Source organism: Anolis carolinensis, unplaced genomic scaffold (genome assembly GCF_035594765.1).
Source record: "Anolis carolinensis isolate JA03-04 unplaced genomic scaffold, rAnoCar3.1.pri scaffold_10, whole genome shotgun sequence".
Lineage (NCBI taxonomy): Eukaryota > Metazoa > Chordata > Lepidosauria > Squamata > Dactyloidae > Anolis > Anolis carolinensis.
This window is the reverse complement of record NW_026943821.1, coordinates 1,059,278-1,080,065: the sequence shown is the minus strand read 5'-3', so window position 1 is coordinate 1,080,065 and position 20,788 is coordinate 1,059,278. Positions and strand designations below refer to the sequence as shown.

The window sequence follows — 20,788 nt, the reverse complement described above, 5'->3', positions numbered from 1 at the left end:
ATTACCTTTATTATTTCTCTCTAATATTATTGGTATTACTACATTTATTATTTTTCTCCATTATTATTGGTATTATTACATTTATTATGTTTCTCAATTATTATTGGTACTATTATTTTTCTCTATTATTATTGGTATTATTACCTTTATTATTTTTCTCCATTATTATTGGTATTATTACCTTTATTATGTTTCTCCATTATTATTGGTATTATTACCTTGATTATTTTTCTCTAAAATTATGGGTATTATTACATTTATTATGTTTCTCCATTATTATTGGTATTATACACACACATACTGTATATGTGAATATTAACTCATCATAAAGGTGTGCATAGGTATCTGTGAATACTAATCAAATATAAAGGTGTCCCATTGATATTTAACCTGTGAATACTATCCCGTGATAATGTTATGAATTCCTATATATCTCTGAATATTAACCTATCGTAGAGGAGTGAATATGCGTATTATTTGTGACTACTAACCCATCGTAAAGGTGCGCATTTATATTTATATTAACTCATCATAAAGGTGCGTTCATAGGTATTTGTGAATACTAAACCATTCTAGAAGTGTGTGCTCATAGGTATGGCTGAAAACTAACCCGATATCAAGGTGTGAATACTAATACATATTTGTGAATCCTCATCTGTTGTAAACATGTGCATTTATATATACATGTGAATATTAAACTATACACAGGTATCTGTGAATATCAGACTATCATAAAGGTGTGCACAAGTATTAATATTCACAGATACCTATGCACCCCTTATGATAGTTTAATATTCATATTTAATATTCATATATATATAGACATGTGTGTGTATATGTGTGTGTTTGTGTGTATGTGTGTGTATGTGTGTGTGTGTATATATATATATATATATATATATATATATATATATATACATACATACTAGCTGTGCCCGGCCACTCGTTGCTGTGGCGAAGTCTGGTGGTATGGGAAATAAAAGTATTGAGGAATTGGTGGTAGTTAAGGTAAAGGGTAAAGGTTTTACTTTACATTAAGTCCATTATAAATGGGTTATATAGCTGTGTGGGAGTCTACACTGCCATATAATCCAGTCAAAATCAGATATTCTGTATTTTATAGGCAGTGTGGAAGAGGCCTAAGTGTGGCCTAACTCTACCTGTCCCCTGGGCTGAGTGGGTTGCTAGGAGACCAAGTGGGCAGAGCTTAGCCTTGGATAAAAACAATTATTCCTCTCCCTCTAATTAGGACTTTATTTTTCTTTTCATTTTGTTGTATGAACGTAGAGGCATGGATGAGGGGTTGTGCTGCCAAGTTTAGTGTTTCTGGGATTTGTAGTTTTGTTGTTTTGTCCTAGGCCGAAATTTCATTACCCTTTTATATATATAGATTCCGTATATACTCGAGTATAAGCCGACCCGAATATAAGCCGAGGCACCTAATGGCTACTAACCAGCTGCACCACAGTCCGTCCCTTATTTGTGCCACATTTGGTCCAGATCCATCATTGTTTGAGTCCACAGTGCTCTCTGGATGTAGGTGAACTACAACTCCCAAACCCAAGGTCAATGCCCACAAAACCCTTCCAGTATTTCCTGTTGGTTATGAGGGTTCTGTCTGCCAAGTTTGGCTGAATTCCATCATTGATGGGTTTCAGAATGCTCTTTGATTGTAGGTGAACTATAAGTCCCAGCAACTACAACTCCCAAATGCCAGGGTCTATTTTCCCCAAACCCCACCAGTCTTCACATTTGGGCATATTGAGTATTTGTGCCAAGTTTGGTCCAGATCCATCATTGTTTGAGTCCACCATGCTCTCCGGATGTACGTGAACTACAACTCCCAAACCCAAGGCCAACGCCTATCAAACCCTTCCAGTATTTTCTCCTGGAGTTCTGTGTGCCAAGTTTGGTTCAGTTCCATTGTTGGTGGAGTTCAGAATGTTCTTTGATTGTAGGTGAACTATAAATCCCAGCAACTACGACAAAATGAACCCCACCAGTATTCAAATTTGGCTGTATTGGGTATTTGTGTCAGATTTGGTTTAGTGAATGAAAATACATCCTGCGTATCAGATATTTACATTATGGTTCATAACAGTTGCGAAATTAGTTACGAAGTCGCAGCAGAAATTATTTTATTTTTATGAGGAACTCTATTTAGGAGTTGCGGCATTCGCAGAATATAAATATCTGTGCGCATTTAAGGTGGGAAGTCACAGTAAGAAATAGTCCTTAATATATAGTCTATTGCAGTCCAGAAAGAGTTCAGCAATATCCAAATTGTAATCCACAAGTGAAGCTCGATAGCTTACTTTAAGGAATCAAAGCCTGTCCATGAAACAATAGCAGGAACAAATTGTTGCAAATCCACTTGAAAAGTCCCGTAGCAGGAGCAAGAAAGCAAGGTAAACAAAGCAGAGTCAAACTCGATTCAGGAACAAAGAAGACGTGGTAGCAAGGCAAGGTCTACCCGGGAGTCGCGGCTCGGCGCGGCTCGCCTGGAACTGGGAACTCGACACAGATTCAGGAGACAAGGCAAGGAGCTGGAAACTGGAACCTCTTCCGAGGAAAGGCGAAGTTGACACCGCAACGAGAGTACAGTGAGGGGCACTTTTAAGGAATCCCAAGCCTGTAAGATTAAGGAGTACAGGACCCACAAAAACTTCCCATGGGAAAGTTAGCCACCTGACTTGTGAGCAGAGCCGGTCCAACAATGAGGCGAATTAAGCGGTTGCTTCGGGCGCCAAACATACGGGGGGCGCAGTCGAGACTGCTTTTTCTGTTGATTTGTTGTAAAACATGATGTTTTGGTGTTTAATTTGTAAAATCTTAATGTAATTTGATGTTTAATAGGCTTTTCCTTAATCCCTCCTTATTATTTATTTATTTATTTATTTACAGTATTTATATTCCGCCCTTCTCACCCTGAAGGGTGAGGATCACATTACACATATAAGGCAAACATTCAATGCCTTAACATAGAACAAAGACAGAGACAAACGCAGGCTCCTGTTGTATCCCAGCCACAGGCTGGCCAGATTCTGGATGACGATGGAGGGGATTCTGGGGATTCTGGATTTGGGATTCAAGATCAGCAGTCTGAGGCAGAGGTTAGCTCAGACATGCAGTTGCAGGATGAGCTGCTGATTCCAGGAGAAACAGATAACGGTCAAGCTGACATGAGAAATATTGAGGGAGAGACTTCAGCCTTGGAAAATAATGAGGATGACGGTTTAGCTTCTGACCAGGTGCAAGATAACGAGGAGTTATCTAGAGAGGACTGTTTGTCTTGGATGGGTTCCCAGGTCCGTAGAAGTGAGCGTTTGGCGCGCAAACATGAATCTAGCTGTGGGAAGAGGAATGCACTCCTAAGTTGTTCTTAAAGCATACTTTCACAGACTATTCTTTGTCAGTGCAATTTCATCGCTTCATCTGTGTGGAAGTTCTACCTAGCCAGCGTTCTAGGATCTTTGGGCCTTGTTCTTTGGACTCTTTGCCTTGTGGATTATCTTGGATTCTTGTATCTTGTGCTTTGGACTCTATGGACTAATTATTTGCCTTATGGATTATTGTTCCTGCTATGCTCTTTGATTCTATGGACTTAGCCCTTTTGGCTTAATAGACATTTATGAACTTGTGAATCTCTTGGACCTATTGACTCTTTCACTACAATTTTGAATTACCTTTTTATTGCTTGCTTGGTTTACATACTGTTTTGCTTAATAAAAACTTCAAAAGACTATCTGTGTGTCTGACTGGGTATCTATAGCAAGGTCAACTTAGTCTGAGGTGCGACAGCTCCGAGCTGGCCCCGAACTCATGAGTGATTTGTTGCAACTGGCTGCAGCTGGCTGCTCACCAGCCTGCGCCACAGCCCGGGTTTATTATCCAACATTTTCGCTTATCCAAAGCTTTTATTTTTCAGTGATTTTTTTTGGGGGGGGGGGGGTTGCCAAAATTCTGTTCGCATACACTTCACTTCACTTCACTTTACTTCTTAATTAGTCGCTCTCCACCAGAGTGCTCCGAGCGACTTACAATTTAAAATATCATTCCACAATATAAAAACATTCAACATAAACACATTCAACAGTGACTATTTGGCAAACTAGATCTGATCTACCAAATGCATAACCAAACAGCATACACTTGAAAAATACCTAGGGCCGGCTCTGCTTGTGAGCTAATCTTTGACTCCGTCTCAATCTCTCTCTCCTGCTTCTATCTTTTGTAACAAATTCCTTCCGATTAAAAGTCTCATCTTCACCTAGGTCTGGTGTGAGTAACAATGAGGAGACTTCGGAATGTTCGCCAATTAGAGGTTCTTCTGAAACAACCATATCAGGCAGCTGCAAGGCCAAGGAGCAGAATTGTCTGCAAAATCCGCAGCCTCATCTGTTTCCGACTCCATCTCTTGATGGAATACAGGCCATGATGGCTGACCTACAACACTCTCTCTCTCTGTTTTTTCCAGAGAAACCCGATAATCCAGATAATCCCGGGGGCCTTTCCGGAGGTGCCATTGCCGGGATCGTGATCGGCTGCCTGGCCGCGGTCATCCTCATTGCGGGGCTGGTCTACTACATCTGCACCAAGACTTCTGTGGGGTAAGTGGGACCCCCCCCGCCCCCCTCCTCTCCTCCTCCTCCTCCTCCTCCTCCTCCTCCTCCGCTCTGGGGCTCCTGGGCCTGGGCTTGGGGCTCACTCTGGGGGTCTGGTGCTGCCTCACTGGTGGGGGCTCCTCTCCTGCCTCTCTCCCCCCTCCTTCGCCAAGGGGTCCGGCCCTACAAGCCTCTGGGATCCGGGGATCGACGGGCAGGAGGCAAGCGCAACAGGGTCAAGAGCCAAAGGCACGGCGCTCGCTTGCACCCTTTGCCCTCCTCACTGGAAGGAATGAGAGAAGCCTACGTTTGGAAGGGGCACCCAGAGGCCATCCGGTCCAACATAGAGAGATAGACAAATTAGATAGATTAGATATATTAAAAAGAAAGAAAGAAAGAAAGAAAGAAAGAAAGAAAGAAAGAAAGAAAGAAAGAAAGAAAGAAAGAAAGAAAGAGAGAGAGAGAGAGAGAGAGAGATAGAATCCTGGAGTTGGAAGGGACACCCAAAGGTCATTCAGTCCAAAATAGATAGATACATAGGTAGGTAGGTAGGTAGAAAGATAGATAGATAGATGATAGATAGATGGATGGATAGCTGGATGGATAGATAGATAGATAGATAGATAGATAGATAGATAGATAGATGGATAGCTGGATGGATAGATAGATAGATAGATAGATAGATAGATAGATAGATAGATAGATAGATAGATAGATGGATGGATAGCTGGATGGATAGATAGATAGATAGATAGATAGATAGATAGATAGATAGATAGATAGATGGATGGATGGATGGATGGATGGATGGATGGATGGATGGATGGATGGATGGATGGATGGATGGATGGATAGCTGGATGGATAGATAGATAGATAGATAGATAGATAGATAGATAGATAGATAGATAGATGGATGGATAGCTGGATGGATGGATGGATAGATAGATAGATAGATGGATGGATGGATGGATGGATGGATGGATGGATGGATGGATGGATGGATGGATGGATGGATGGATGGATGGATAGATGGATAGCTGGATGGATGGATGGATGGATGGATGGATGGATGGATAGATAGATAGATAGATAGATAGATAGATAGATAGATAGATAGATAGATAGATAGATAGCTGGATGGATGGATGGATGGATAGATAGATAGATAGATAGATAGATAGATAGATAGATAGATAGATAGATAGATAGATAGATAGATAGGGATAGAATCCTGGAGTTGGAAGGGGCACCCAGAGGACATCCAGTCTAACATAGATAGACAAATTAGATAGATTATTTATATTAGATAGATAGATAGATAGATAGATAGATAGATAGATCCTAGATTTGGAAGGGGCACCCAGAGGCCATCCAGTCCAACATAGATAGATAGACAAATTAGATAGATTAGATATATTAAAGATAGATAGATAGATAGATAGATAGATAGATAGATAGATAGATAGATAGCCAAGATTTGGAAGGAGCACCCAAAGGTCATCCAAACCAACCCAGATAGATAGATAGATAGATAGATAGATAGATCAATTGATAGAGAGACAGACAGACAGACAGACAGACAGACAGAAGCCTAGAGTTGGAATAGAGACCAAAGGCCATCCAATCCAACCCAGATAGATAGATAGACAGAATCCTACAGTTGGAAGGGAACCTCAAAGGCCATCCAGTCCAACCTCATTCTGCCCGATGAGGAGACACAATCTAATCCCTCCCAGCAAATGGCCTTCCAGTCTTGGCTTAAAGGCCTACAGAGTAGTAGAGAGACTGGTCCGACCCCCTTCTGCTAGGTCGAAACACACAATCCGATCCCTCCTGACAGATGGCCATCCAGCCTCTGCTTCAAAATCCACAGAGAAGGATAGAGTGCTAGAGTTGAGACCGTTCAGTCCAGATCCATTCTGCCAGGAAGACACCATCCAATCCCTCCTGAGAGATGGCCACCCAGTCTTAGTTTAAAGACATGGTTCATGGGGGTTCGAGAGGGGCTCAGTTGTGCCTTGTGTGGGATCACCCAGTGTCTGCTGTCTACCTAGGAGGACGGAGCGGCACGCCTCCAATGGGACCGTCCCCTCGGCGCCCGGCCACAGTAAGTACCTGCCCAAAGGACGGGCCGGCCGGGTACTAACACCACCGCCAGCACCACGCTGCCCCTCGCCTCCTCCGGAGCTTGGAAGGGTGGCCTTCACTGGGCAACGATCCAAGAACAGTCACTTACCCAGGCTCTAATGTCCGTTGTGTTGAAAGTTGCACCACGCATCACGTTCCTATGCGCCAATGCCCAGCAAACGTTGCCTTTCCAAGCTCTGCCGAAGCTGCAGGAAAGTGAGCTCTCCTTTGCGGTTCCGTCAGCTCGTCCCAACTTTGGGTTGCCCGAATGTGAGCCAACCATGGTTGCGTCTACAGTGCAGGATTAATGCAGTTTGGCATCACTTTTAAGTGTCGTGGCTCAATGCGGTGGAATTGCGGGAGTTATTATGATTATTATATTTACATCCTCCTTTATCCCTCTCACCCTGGGTCCCCTCAGGGAGATACGGCGAATTATAAATAAAGTATTATTATTGTTATTATTATTATTGACACAAAGACAGAATATAACACAGCAAATGAGATCTATATGCTGGATTTCATATCACAGAATCACAAGTTGAACACTTCCCAAGCATTTAGGACTGTGTGATGTATATTATTATTATTGTTGTTGTTGTTGTTGTTATATTAGTATATTGTATGACACAGCAAACAAGATAGATATGCTGGATTTCATATCACAGAATCACGAGTCGAACACTTCCCAAGCGTTTAGGACTGTGTGATGTTTATTATTATTATTATTATTATTATTATTATTATTATTATTATTATTATTATTATTATTATTATTATGTCCTTGTATCAATAATAATAATAATAATAATAATAATAATAATAATAATAATAATATATATCACACAGTCCTAAACACTTGGGAAGTGTTCAGCTTGTGATTCTGTGATATGAAATATTATTATTATTATTATTATTATTTTATGAAACAGCAAACAAGATAGAGATGCTAGATTTTGTATCACAAAATCACAAGTCCAACACTTCCCAAGTGTCTAGGACTGTGTGATGTATTTTCGGATTATTATTATTATTATTTTATTATTTTATTATTTTATTATGACACAGCAAACAAGATAGATATGCTGGATTTCGTATCACAAAATCACAAGTCGAACACTTCCCAAGTGTCTAGGACTGTGTGATGTATTATTATTATTATTATTATTATTATTATTATTATTATTATTATTATTGTTGTATGACACAGCAAACAAGATAGATATGCTGGATTTCGTATCACAAAATCACAAGTCGAACACTTCCCAAGTGTCTAGGACTGTGTGATGTATTATTATTATTATTATTATTATTATTATTATTATTATTATTATTATTGTATGACACAGCAAACAAGATAGATATGCTGGATTTCGTATCACAAAATCACAAGTCGAACACTTCCCAAGTGTCTAGGACTGTGTGATATATTTTCGGATGATTCACGCAGATCCCAGATGGCAGATGGCAGATCGTAATTTTGTCCATGTCTATTGTTTTCAAATGCCGGCTGAGATTATTAATATTAGTAGTAGTAGTAGTAGTATTAGTATTTGATGGAATGCTCTTTGCCAGAGAAGGCAAAAGATGCTATAAAACAACCGCTCCCGTGATTCAATACCATTGAGCTAAAAGTGGGGTTAAACTGTCTTAATTCGACAGTGTAGAGGCACTCGGGTTGTGTTCCTCGTTGCACGGGCGGTCCAGATCTCCATCCTTTGCCCAGAGTCCTTTGCATTGACTCCTGCCAAGGCTGACCCAGGATCCAGGCTTGTTGTGTCCCCAGTCGAACGCGCAAAGGGGAGGCAAAGGGCTTTGCTTCCCGGTCCCAAGGCTCAGGATCCCTTTCCGGACCCTCCGCTTTGTGGGATCCACCGGTTGTGTTGGGAAGGCAGCAACTGTCCCTGGCTCCTTCCGCTGTCGTTCTTCCCCTTTGCAAAAAAAACCCAAAAACCCTTTGCATTTTGGGGCAGCTTGGGGGGTTTCTGCTGCATCCGCTCTAGAACAGCCTGGTGATGGAGAAAACGCAGAGCCGGAACCCGCACAAAAGGGATTGCGTCCGGACTCAGAGAGACCCTTTTTGGGTACATTCCTGTTTTCCACCCTCGGTGCCGTTTCTGCGCTTGCGTCTTCCATCTTGCTTTGAAGCGAGGGGCCAAGGTGGGAAACCGGAGGGTGGAAAACAGTTGGATATTAACACCGGACCCATTACAGGTAGGACGGGAAGGGAGGAGGTCTGCGGGGTGACTGCGGCAAGATGGGAAGTGGGGAGGAATTGAGTTCTCGCCCAGTTTCCAAACTGGTGCGCCGTTTTTGCATTCACTTAGGTGCCCCTTTTCCAGAAAAAATATGACTCAGCACCCCCTGGAAAGGGGGCGTGGCTTAGAGGGGTGGGCGTGGCTCCTGCTCAAGAGGGCGGGGCTGAGCCTCTCCCCTAGTCCAAGAGGCAGGACAGGGAGGGGGAGGTGGGCGGGGCCACCAATGGGCGGCCAGGACTGGGATGGGCGGAGTTACAAGCTCTGAGGCAGGGCTGAGCTTCTATCCTTGTCATGAGGTGCTTGCCAGGACAAAGGGGGCGGGGCTAGAGGAGGGGGCGGGGCCTCTTCCCAAGTGCCTGACGGAGCTGAACCTCTATACCCGCCCCCGTGTTTTAACAAGCACCTCAGTCCTGTCTTGTGCTCTTGGGGAGAGGCCCTGCCCCTAGCCCCGCCCTTTAGTCCTAAAAGGCCTCTCAGGAGAGGTATAGAGGCTCAGCCCTGTCTCATGCTCTTGGGAAGAGGCCCCGCCCCCTTCCCTAGCCCCGCCCCTTCCCTAGCCCCGCCCTTTAGTCCTAAAAGGCCTCTCAGGAGAGGTATAGATGCTCAGCCCTGTCTCAGGCTCCTGGAAGGAGGCTCCGCCCCCTTCCCTAGCTCCGCCCTCTGTGTCCCAACAAGCGCCTCAGGAATGGTATAGATGCTCAGTCCTGTCTCACCCTCTTGGGAAGAGGCCACGCCCCTCCTCTGGCCCCACCCTCGTGTCCTAATAGGTGCCATCACCACCCCCCTGGATCTCTGCAGTGCCCACCAGGGGGCAGTAGCGCCCACTTTGGAAATCACTGGCTTAGATCTATAGTTTTTGGATTCCAGACTTCAAAAGAGTTCCTAAGTCTTTAAGAATTGCATCTAAGCAAGGTGGGTCTACATGCCAGGTCTTTGCTGCTGTTGTTTTCCCCATCCTCTCTATGCAACGCTTAAAGGTTTTGCAGAAATGTGATGAAGTCGAGAACCTGGAATGATGAGGAAGGGATTTCCAGCCTGGTTCCCAAACTGCATTTACCCAGAGCAGAGCTTTTTGGATTCCGGGCTCCTAAGAGGTTTCTGGGTCTTTAAATGTGGCATCAAACAAGATGGTTCTACATTCCAAGCCTTTGTCATGGCTGCTTTCTTCTCTCTATGCAAGACTGAAAGATGTCACCAAAGGGTTGTTGTATGTTTTCCGGGCTGTATGGCCATGTTCCAGAAGTATTCTCTCCTGATGTTTCGCCCACATCTATGGCAGGCGTCCTCATACCTCACAACCTCTGCCATAGATGTGGGCGAAACGTCAGGAGAGAATGCTCCTGGAACATGGCCATACAGCCCAGAAAACATACAACACGATGTCACCAAAGTCAAGAGGTCTTTAGGAGTTGCATAAAGCAAGATGCCCTCATGTTCCAGGTCTTTGCTGAAGTCGATGTGTCCATTGTGGAACTTTTCCTCCCCATGCAATGCTTGAAAGGTGTTATGGGGCCAATGGCAAGAGTTGCATAAAGCAAGATGGTTTCATTGCTTTCTCAGTCACAGTGCTTGAGTTGACCCATCTGTCCTCTCTAGACAACACCGGGACCATTACGTCAAGGGGTCTTTAACAGTTGCATAGAGCAAGGTGGATCTGCAATCCAAGTCTTTCTATGCAACCCTTAAAGGTGTTATGGGCCAACGTCAAGAAGTCTTTGAAGAGTTGCATAAAGCAAGGTGGCTTGGTCATTGTTTTCTCCATTGTGGTGCCCGCCTTGACCCACCTGGCATGGAACATTCCCCTCTATGCAATGCTTAAAAGTGTTATGGGACCATTATGTAAGGAAGTCCTTGTAAGTGTTGGATGAAACAAGGTGGTTCTGTAATGCAAGTCTTTGTCCATGTCTCCATTGCATTGCTTCCTTCTCTATGCAACCCTTAAAGGGGCTGTGGGACCAACGTCAAGAAGTCTTTTAAGAGTTGCATAAAGCAAGGCAGCTCTTGTCCATTTCTTCATTGCAATGATGTCTTCTCATGCAACACTTAAAGGTGTTATGGGACTAATATCAAGAAGGTTTTCAATAGTTACATAAAGCAAGATGGCTCTAGGTTCCAGGTCTTTGGGGTTGTCTCAGTCACAGTGCTTGAGTTGAGCCATGTGGCACAAAGCCTTACTCTCTATGCAACGCTTAAAAGTGTTATGGGACCATTATGTCAATAAGTCTTTTAGGAGTTGCATAAAGCAAGGTGTCTCTACAACCCAAGTCTTTGCCCATGTCTCCATTGCAATGCTCTCTTCTCTATGCAACCCTTAAAGGTGTTATGGACCAACGTCAAGAAGTCTTTGAAGAGTTGCATAAAGCAAGGTGGCTTGGTCATTGTTTTCTCCATTGTGATGCCCGCCTTGACCCACCTGGCACGGAACATTCCCCTCTATGCAACGCTTAAAAGTGTTATGGGACCATTATGTCAATAAGTCTTTTAGGAGTTGCATAAAGCAAGGTGTCTCTACAACCCAAGTCTTCATGCATGTCTCCATTGCAATGCTCTCTTCTCTATGCAACCCTTAAAGGGGCTATGGGACCAATGTCAAGAAGTCTTTTAAGAGTTGCATAAAGCCAAGTCTTTGTACATTTCTCCATTGCAGTGCTCTCTTCTCTATGCAACACTTAAAGGGGTTATAAGATTAATGTCAAGGAGGTTTTCAAGAGTTGCATAAAGCAAGATGTCTCTACCACCCAAGTCTTCATGCATGTCTCCATTGCAATGCTCTCTTCTCTATGCAACCCTTAAAAGGGCTATGGGACCAACGTCAAGAAGTGTTTTAAGAGTTGCATAAAGCAAGGCAGCTCTTGCCCATTTCTTCACTGCAATGCTCTCTTCTCTATGCAACCCTTATTAAGGGACCAACGTCAAGAAGGTTTTTCCAAGAGTTGCATAAAGCAAGATGGCTTGGCCACATGCCTGCCTGGACCCAACTGGCACGGAGTTTTCCTCCTTCTTATGGGTCCGCTATGTTGGTGGGAAAGAGGCCCCGTCACATTGCCTTTGCGCTGCACCGCTGGCTCCCTCGCCCCGCTTTGCACCGCGCACAAGGCCTTGCTTCCGCTAACCCCACGGCGAAAGGGACGTGGTCCTTTGGCCTCGTTCCCGTCCTTCCTCCGTGGCTCACGCTTTGCGGCCGGTTGGGGCTCGGGTGCCGGTCCCGCCTGTTCACAACCCGGTGCCCTGATTCTCTCTGTCCTGACCTTCCTTTGCAGACCAGGGCGCCACTGACTCCAAGCCCAGAACGGTAAGGATGCACAGTTTTCTGAACTTTTTGTGTTTTGCACCCGGGACCCCTGTTCCCATCTTCAGCGTTGCGTTCAGCGTTGCAACGGCATCTGGATTATGCTCGACACTGTTTATTTATTTATTTATTTACTTATTTGCTTTATTTATTTATTTAGCCGAGGCACCTAATTTTACCACAAAAAAACTGGGAAAACTTATTGACTCGAGTATAAGCCGAGAGCAGTAAATTTCAGAAATAAAAACAGATACCAACAAAATTACATTAATTGAGGCATCAGTAGGTTAAATGTTTTTGAATATTTACATAAAACTCTAATTTAAGATAAGACTCTCCAACTCTGATCAAATCCTTATTCTCATCTTCTTCAATGTAAATGCCCTTATGTATACTTTTTAATAATAATAGAGTAAAATAATACATGTAATAATAATAATAATAATAATAATAAATACAGGAAAATAATACAAGTAATAATAAATAAACTAATAAATGCAATAACAATAATAATAATAATAATAATAATAATAATAATAATAATAATAATAATAGAGTAAAATAAATGTAAAACAGTTAGAGTCTCACTTATCCAACATAAACAGGCCGGCAGAATGTTGGATAAGTGAATATGTTGGATAATAGGGAGGCATTAAGGAAAAGCCTATTAAACATCAAATTAAGTTATGATTTTACAAATGAAACACCAAAACATCAAGTTAGACAACAAATTTGGCAGAAAAAGTAGTTCAATACGCAGTAATGCTATGTAGTAATTACTGTATTTATGAATTTAGCACCAAAATATCACGATATATTGAAAACATTAACTACAAAAATGCGTTGGATAATCCAGAATGTTGGATAAGCGAGTGTTGGATAAGTGAGACTCTACTGTAATAATAAATAGAGTGAAATAATAAATGCAATAATAATAATAAGAAGAAGAAGACGAAGATCAGAGTGAAATAATAAATGTAATAATAATAATAGAGTAAAATAAATGTAATAGTAGCAACAATAATAGAGAAAAATAATAAATGTAATAATACCAATAATAATAGAGAAAAATAATAAATGTACCATATATTCTCGAGTATCAGCTGACCCAAAGATAAGCCAGTTTTTGGGGGGGTGAAATTAGGTGACTCAGCTTATATTCGGGTCAGCTTATCCTCGAGTATATACGGTAAATTTTGCTCTGGACTTGTGTCAGGTTTTCAGAGGTGGTTTGGCAAGTTCCTTCCTCTGAAACGGAGCTCTTGTCAAAAGCTTTCATGGCTGGAATCAGTGTTGTTGTGTGTATTCCGGCCTGTATGTTCCACGTTCCAGAAGCATTCTCTCCTGATGTTTCACCCACAATTGTGGCGGGCCTCCTCGGAGGCTGTGAGGTATATATTATGTTGTTAATTTCCTCGACTAGACTAGAGATATTGTGGCAGCACGGGGCACCAACCAATCCGGGGATGTCGGGTGTTGTTTTGCGCCCTTGTTGGCCCGGCACAACGGGAAAGGAATCTTAACTTCCTTCTTGTTTACAAGTTTCACTCAGTGCACTTTGCCCAGCTCATTTTATGTTTGTATTGCTGTGTTTTTCATGTGTTTTATAATGATTGTGATTTTTTTTTAATGCCTTTTAAATTTATTTGGGTGTTTTTGTATTTGATATCACTGTATGCTGGTTTTATATCTGTGAGCCACCCCGAGTCCCTCTGGGGAGATGGTGGCAGGGGTACAAAAATAAAATTACTATTATTATTATTATTATTATTATTATTATTATTATTATTATTATTTATGCAAAGAGGGGATTTTGGGGAGTGGGCACTGGCACCCCTCACGTCTCCTGCCATTGACCGCCTTCTCTCCCAATCCCAATGCCCCTTCCCCTGTTTCCTTTTAGGGTGACGAGGACGTACAATATTCCACGCTAGCTTTCAACGCGAGCCATCCTCCGCAGCCGGCCCCGGTGGCCGGACAACCTCCGGACGGGGCGACAATATACTCAGAAATCAGGAAGAAATGATCAGGGATCTGTCTTTTGTGTGTTTTTTTTTTAAAAAAATTGTGGTTGTTATTCTCTGGAGCCTTTTCCGTGCCTCCGACCAAAGACGCCGCTGTGCCGCCGTGTGCCTCTTTCCGAAGCGAAAAGGGAGCTTTCGAGGCCATCCTTTCAATATTCCTCTCTCTTGCACCTCTTGCAAGACCCACCGCTTAGTGGTTTTGCAGCAAAACAAGAGGGTATTTAATGCTCAAGGCTAAAGGAGAAGCCGGGCAATGGATGGACTCGGGTTCCCGCTAATCTTTCCGCAACAACGGCATCCCGCAACTCCTCGCAAGGCCTGGCTGTGCCAAACCTCTCCTCTCCTGGGCTTGGCTCTTGGGATTTCGGGTTGCCAAGGAGCCGCGCTTTATGCCACGGAAGGAAGGGAATTGCCGGCGCCGGAGCGGCTCTGTTTCCTTCAACAAATTGGTCTCTGTCGCCAGGCTGGTTCTGCCTCCCACGGTCGACTTTCTGGGCATTCACATTCAGAAATCATCTGCACCTCGTTCTGTTTTCCTCACCTCCCTTATTGTTCCTTTGCACACACAAGCATTTGAAACCTTTCCACGTATGCTTGGATCGCTCAGGGTTCTTTGTACGCGAATGTTATCACGAAATGCTGTTTTTGTTTTGCTAAATGAAGCGAATCCCATCTTTGTCTCTCTGGATGAACTCAAATCCGGTTCCAAATCGGGGAGGCAAAAGCACGGCGAGACAGAGCCACGTTTTTGCAGTATCCTTATTTGAGGTGGCGATGTTATATACGGAAATGTTCAAATTGCACAATGGCGAAATTCAGTGCCTTTTCCCCGAACTTTGCAAAACCAGGCCAGAATCCCCAGCTTCCTTTCTGTAAACTCAGAAAATCCAGCTCAAAATCAGGGAACATCAGCAAAACACTGCAAAGCGGATCCAAGTGGATCGGTTCCCAGTTTTGAAAACACTGATATTACAGTAGAGTTCCGGTTATCCGACATAAACGGACAGGCCGAATGTCAGATAACTGAAACTGTTGGATAATAGGGAGGCCCTATTATCCCTCCCGACAAGCCGGGAAAAGGAGGGAAAAGTCTGCGACGCAAGCACATCGGATAATACGGTGCATCGGATAAGCGGAAGTCGGATAACCGGAACTCTATTGTATATCAATATAAACCTTAGGGTTTGTTTTCCCAAGCTTTCCCTAGTGATGCTCAGCTTTTTCCTATCTGGATTGTTTTGGACTCCAACTCCCATAATCCCCACATATCGGGGATTCTGAGAGCAGGACTCCAAGACGTCTATCAAGACCAAAAATGCTGTCCGAATGGAACGGAGAGTCGGAGAGCCGTGCCATCTCCTTCGCTCCTCTTGCAGAGATAAACATATCTATCACTTTGAGCCTTTTGCTCAGATTATTCTTTATTCGTTGCATTTGAACGTCGGTTGGTTGACTCCCTTCTTTGTTGCAAAGAATGTGCTTTATCTCTGGTTTGTTTTGCAAAATGCAGCCAAGTGTAGCGAAGGGAGCGCAGGAAGATTTTAGGCTGGGAGTGTTTTGCTTTGAGAAACCGGAACGCAGCCGGGCAAAGCAGACTTTGTGCAAAACTCTGAAGTTTGCAAAGAAACAGCAAAGTGAACGGAGAGATTTCAGGGGTCCCTTCATGGTCGCCGTCCCTTTTATGACCCAGAGTCATCCTCTGTCCAATCGCAACGGCATTTGACATGCTCCAATCCATTGGCTGTGCTATGTGCATCATGCCAAGCATTTGTGGAAGGGAAGACAATGGCTCAGTGTTCGCAACGAGCGTGAAGTCATGACTGGAGCATCCCGAAATTGACCCCTTTGGCTTGGAAGCATCTCCCTCTTTTCCTCCTCCTCCTCCTTCTTCCCATTTTGCCCCAAAGACCCCTTTTTGGGGACGGATTGCGAGGGACAGAGCCAAGGATGGGACGCAGCGATGATTGTGGGGGGCGGGTCAGGGAAAAACGGGTCTGTTGGGCCTTTATAAATATATATGTATTGTAACGTGAAATCAGGTTATTTTGTTTTTAATTAAAGATTTAAATAAATTAAGTATGGAAAAAGGATACGTCTGTGCATCATTGTGGGGAGGAGCAGGAAGAAGTCTCTGTGGAAGCTTCATGGAATCCTAGAGTTGGAAGGGGCACCCAAAGGTCATCCAGTCCAACCCCAGTTGATGGATGGGTAGGTAGGTAGGTAGGTAGAATCCTAGATATGGAAGGGACACCCAAAGACCATCCGGTCCAACCTGGATGGATGGATAGATAGATAGATAGATAGATAGATAGATAGATAGATAGATAGATAGATAGAATCCTAGATATGGGACACCCAAAGACCATCCAGTCCAACCCCGATGGATGGATGGATGGATGGGTGGGTGGATGGGTGGGTGGGTGGGGTGGGTGGGTGGATGGATGGATGGATGGATGGATGGATGGATAGATAGATAGATAGATAGATAGATAGATAGATAGATAGATAGATAGATAGATAGATAGATAGAATCTTAGATATGGAAGGGACACCCAAAGACCATCCAGTCCAACCCCGATTGATGGATGGATGGATGGATAGATAGATAGATAGATAGATAGATAGATAGATAGATAGATAGATAGATAGAATCCTAGATATGGAAGAAACACCCAAAGACCATCCGGATGGATAGATAGGTAGGTAGATAGATAGAATCCTAGATGTGGAAGGGGCACCCAAAGGCCATCTAGTCCAACCCTGATTGATGGATGGATAGATAGATAGATAGATAGATAGATAGATAGATAGATAGATAGATAGATAGAATCCTAGATATGGAAGAAACACCCAAAGACCATCCGGATGGATAGATAGGTAGGTAGATAGATAGAATCCTAGATGTGGAAGGGGCACCCAAAGGCCATCTAGTCCAACCCCGATTGATGGATGGATAGATAGATAGATAGAATCCTAGATATGGAAGAGACACCCAAAGACCATCCAGTCCAACCCGGATGGATGGATCCTACTGTTGGAAGGGGCACCCAGAGGCCATCTAGTCCAACCCAGATGGATGGATCCTACACTTGGAAGGAGCACCAAAAGGCCATCTAGTCCAACTCCAATTGATGGATCCTACAGTTGGAAGGGGCACCCAAAGGCCATCTAGTCCAACCCGGATAAATAGATGAATGGATAGATAGTGCCACATCACACTGTTGGCTCGTGCTGCTCCTCTTCATGCAGCAGAAGTTGTGTGGACAGCACCGAGATACACAGATGTGCCGTTGGATTTAAAAAGAACCAAAATCTATGGCTTATAGATATTGATCCCTTCCAAGGCAGCGCTCTCGCCCCAAGATTCCTCCCCAGAGCAGAGATGGATCCCCGACACGTATCTCAAACAACACTATGCCACACGATGGTTGTATTCCTGTGTTATAAATGCCGTTTCCTAAGTGGTTCTATCATCAAAACAAAAACTGCCAAGCCCTTTGCTGTCCTCATGCTGCCTTCCTCTCCTGGGATGGATTTGCATCTTGTTTCAAAAGCCTTTGCAGGGCAAACAGGTGGCTTTTCCTGTTGCCGCAGCTGCGTTCCAGTAAAGGCCTGGGCTTCCCCTAAAGCAGAGAAAGGGGGGAGACCCTCATTGAACTGGGGTTCGAGCTTCATTTTGGCATATTATTATTATTATTATTATTATTATTATTATTATTATTATTATTATTATACATGATGGGCCTTCCAGTTGACCTGCTGTCTATATAGGGTTTCCTTGCAGGACCGATTGGCTTGCTCTGGGGCTGAGAGAGTGTGACTCACTGCAAGGTCACTCAATGGATCTTGGTCGAGTCCTCATCCTCATATTACACATCGCTAATTATTTCCCCCAAAGAAGATAAACTTTGGGCATGTTTTCCCCCCTATGGCTTCCTTTAAAAAAATTATATACATCAGGGAAGTTTGCCTTTCTCCTTCCTTTGAGGCTGAGAGAGTGCGACTTGCTCAGTTTCTATGGCTACCTTAAGAAGATGAATGAATGAATGAATGGTTTATTGTACTAGCCATAGGCCATGACATCAGTAATATACAACCTTTATAAACACTTTCCAATATTAAAACTTATTCAAAAATTAAAACTAGCTCTTTAAAATTATGATAGCAGCAACATAACAATGACAGTGTCTGATTTGTATCATCCCAAACCATTGCTATTTCCATTTCTGACCTCAAGTATGGATTTTGCTACTTTAGCAAAATTGCAATTGCAAATGTGGCAACCTTTAGTGTTATATTTTTGGAATAATCTGCTAGCAAGTCACAGATCACAGCAGATTGTTGCCATGCTGCCCTTTCTTCCAAGAGTGTTCCCAGGAGATTTTTCCTAAGAAGATGTATTTCAAGGTTTCTGAGAGTGGGGTGTACTGTGCCTTTAAGCCACACTCTCCGGTTGTTACACCTGCAATGTATTTAAACTACTGATGGTATGGGCTATATAGTTTGCAGCCAAGGCTATGGCCAGTACCTCCCTGGTGCTTGAATACACAGCTTTACTAGAAGACTCTGTTGGCCAGTGAGTTTGTTATGAAATGTTGGCCCCATTTTAGGAGGCAACTCTTGGCAGTGAGACCAGGGAGAAGCCTGTTGGCAGAAACCCAGGCAAGTGATCCACCTGAGCTGCCCATTTTAAATGAGTCCCTGCTTTGGCGAGCATTCAGATCAGGCCCAATTGAAATTAGCCAGCAAGCAAGGAAAGAAGGTAATTTTCAGCCAAGGAAGATTTTATTATCCGCAGATAAGATGCTAGCTAGTGATTCATTCACAATGTAGATAGCATCCAGAATACAGTTTCACAGCCCATTTATACACAAGTTGGCATAGGCTGCAGCCAAGCCTCGGATTCTGACCAGTCACAGAGAGGGACTTGGCTCACTGGCCGGTGTGAGCTGGGACAAGGGATGAATACGAAAAATAACAACTCCGAGGCAGAGAGTTCCTGCATGGTGGGGGTTGGACTAGATGGCCCTTGCAATCTTTTCTGGCTGTAAGATTCTATGATTCTATTAAACACTTCTGGAATTTTATGCATCAAATATAAAAATAGTTTGGTTAGCTTTGGGCAGTATGCGATATGACCAGGAGCTCTAGTAGTTTTAGTATTGGACTGCAAACTACTTGGGTTCAATTCCTCATTTGGCCATCAAAATCCACTGGGTGACCTTGGATGAGTCACATTCTTTCATAGGATCACCATGACTTGAAGGTGCACAACAACAATGAACAAAATGTTGAAAAACACAGTTTAATATTTTTTCCACAGCCGGTATATTCCAATTTTATACTTTTGTGTGGATAGTATTGTCTTATGAGATGAACATGGCATGGTGATGGCCATTAATAGGGCTGGGCTGGCGATTCCAGACCCCAGAGAAACAAAATATCATATATTATCATGCAAAAATAACAGAGGATGGGTTTGGGCTGTAGAAATGCAGATTTCCTTCCGATGCGAGAGGTCCCGTTCATCAAAAGCGCAGGGTGGTGAAATTGGTTTTTCCCCAGGGCAGGGAGAGGTGATTTCCCCCGCCTGAATAGAAGTATTGTGTTGCAATGTCCAGGTAAAGTCCAAAAAAAAAAAGGTGAAACTGGGAACTTGATGAGGAAGTTCCCAGCTTAGTTTCTTTCCCCCATCAAATTACATTATGATTTTACAAATTAAGCACCAAAACATCATGTTTTACAACAAATCGACAGAAAAAGCAGTTCAATACATGGTAGTGTTATGTAGGAATTACTATATTTGCGAATGTAGCACCAAACATTGAACGGGGATATAGGGCAGTGTGGACTCGGATAAACCAGTTCAAAGCAGATATTGTGGGATGAGGTGCCTCAATGGCGCCCCCTAGAGGATGGTGCCTTCAGCAACCTCATACTTCGCCTAATGGTTGAACCGCCCCTGGACCTGGCCCAGGTAAACTAGACATCCCAAGGACCCAGGGCTGGTTTTCTCATGCAACAATATGAAGAATATTACAGAGAGGGTTTGACTATCCACTCCAATGGCATCCAATGGGTCTCTGGTTGAATTGAGATCATAGTCCCATATCAACAACACTTTAAACTGGTATTTATGTACCGCATTACGTTTCATCCTGTACAGTACTTGGGAGTTTTGCGTTTCCCAAACTCTGTGGGGAAGATGAAGCCCTGCAATGATTTATTGCAATCTCCAACAATAATAATAATAATAATAATAGGATAGTCATGCATTTGAGTCTGGAGAGCTGGGTTCGAATCCCCTTTGCCCAGCCCCTCTCTCAGCCTCGGAAACACCCGGCCCTGGGGTCACCCTAGGTCGGAAATGACACGACCCAGAGGGATTGGACCTGCAATGTTCAACAGGAAGGAACTACGTTTCCCCATTGGATTTGCACCAGGCTTCTTTTCCGGGATCAGGTTCCTCTTGACGTTTTATGGC

The 20,788-nt window shown here is 43.4% G+C and overlaps 2 protein-coding genes across 7 annotated transcripts in view; both read left to right on the top strand.

Moving 5' to 3' along the window:
- The window catches only part of LOC103282503 (carcinoembryonic antigen-related cell adhesion molecule 5), a 92,328-nt gene extending 75,934 nt beyond the window's left edge, over nucleotides 1-16,394 (top strand). For 3 of the 5 annotated variants that reach the window (XM_062962154.1, XM_062962158.1, XM_062962157.1), the window contains 4 exons: nucleotides 4,478-4,610; nucleotides 6,661-6,713; nucleotides 12,252-12,283; nucleotides 14,184-16,394. In XM_062962154.1, the coding sequence (XP_062818224.1) occupies nucleotides 4,478-4,610; nucleotides 6,661-6,713; nucleotides 12,252-12,283; nucleotides 14,184-14,306 (341 nt within the window). In that variant the 3' untranslated portion in view covers nucleotides 14,307-16,394. The remainder of the gene's footprint in view (nucleotides 1-4,477; nucleotides 4,611-6,660; nucleotides 6,714-12,251; nucleotides 12,284-14,183) is intronic. The other 2 variants (XM_062962156.1, XM_062962155.1) reach the window with 2 other exon arrangements.
- A 2,406-nt stretch (nucleotides 16,395-18,800) lies between these two features.
- The window catches only part of LOC134293725 (synapsin-2-like), a 27,268-nt gene continuing 25,280 nt past the window's right edge, over nucleotides 18,801-20,788 (top strand). The window contains exon 1 of one of the 2 annotated variants that reach the window (XM_062962180.1): nucleotides 18,801-18,880. In XM_062962180.1, coding sequence (XP_062818250.1) covers nucleotides 18,822-18,880 — 59 coding nt within the window. In that variant the 5' untranslated portion in view covers nucleotides 18,801-18,821. The remainder of the gene's footprint in view (nucleotides 18,881-20,788) is intronic. The other variant, XM_062962177.1, reaches the window with a different exon arrangement.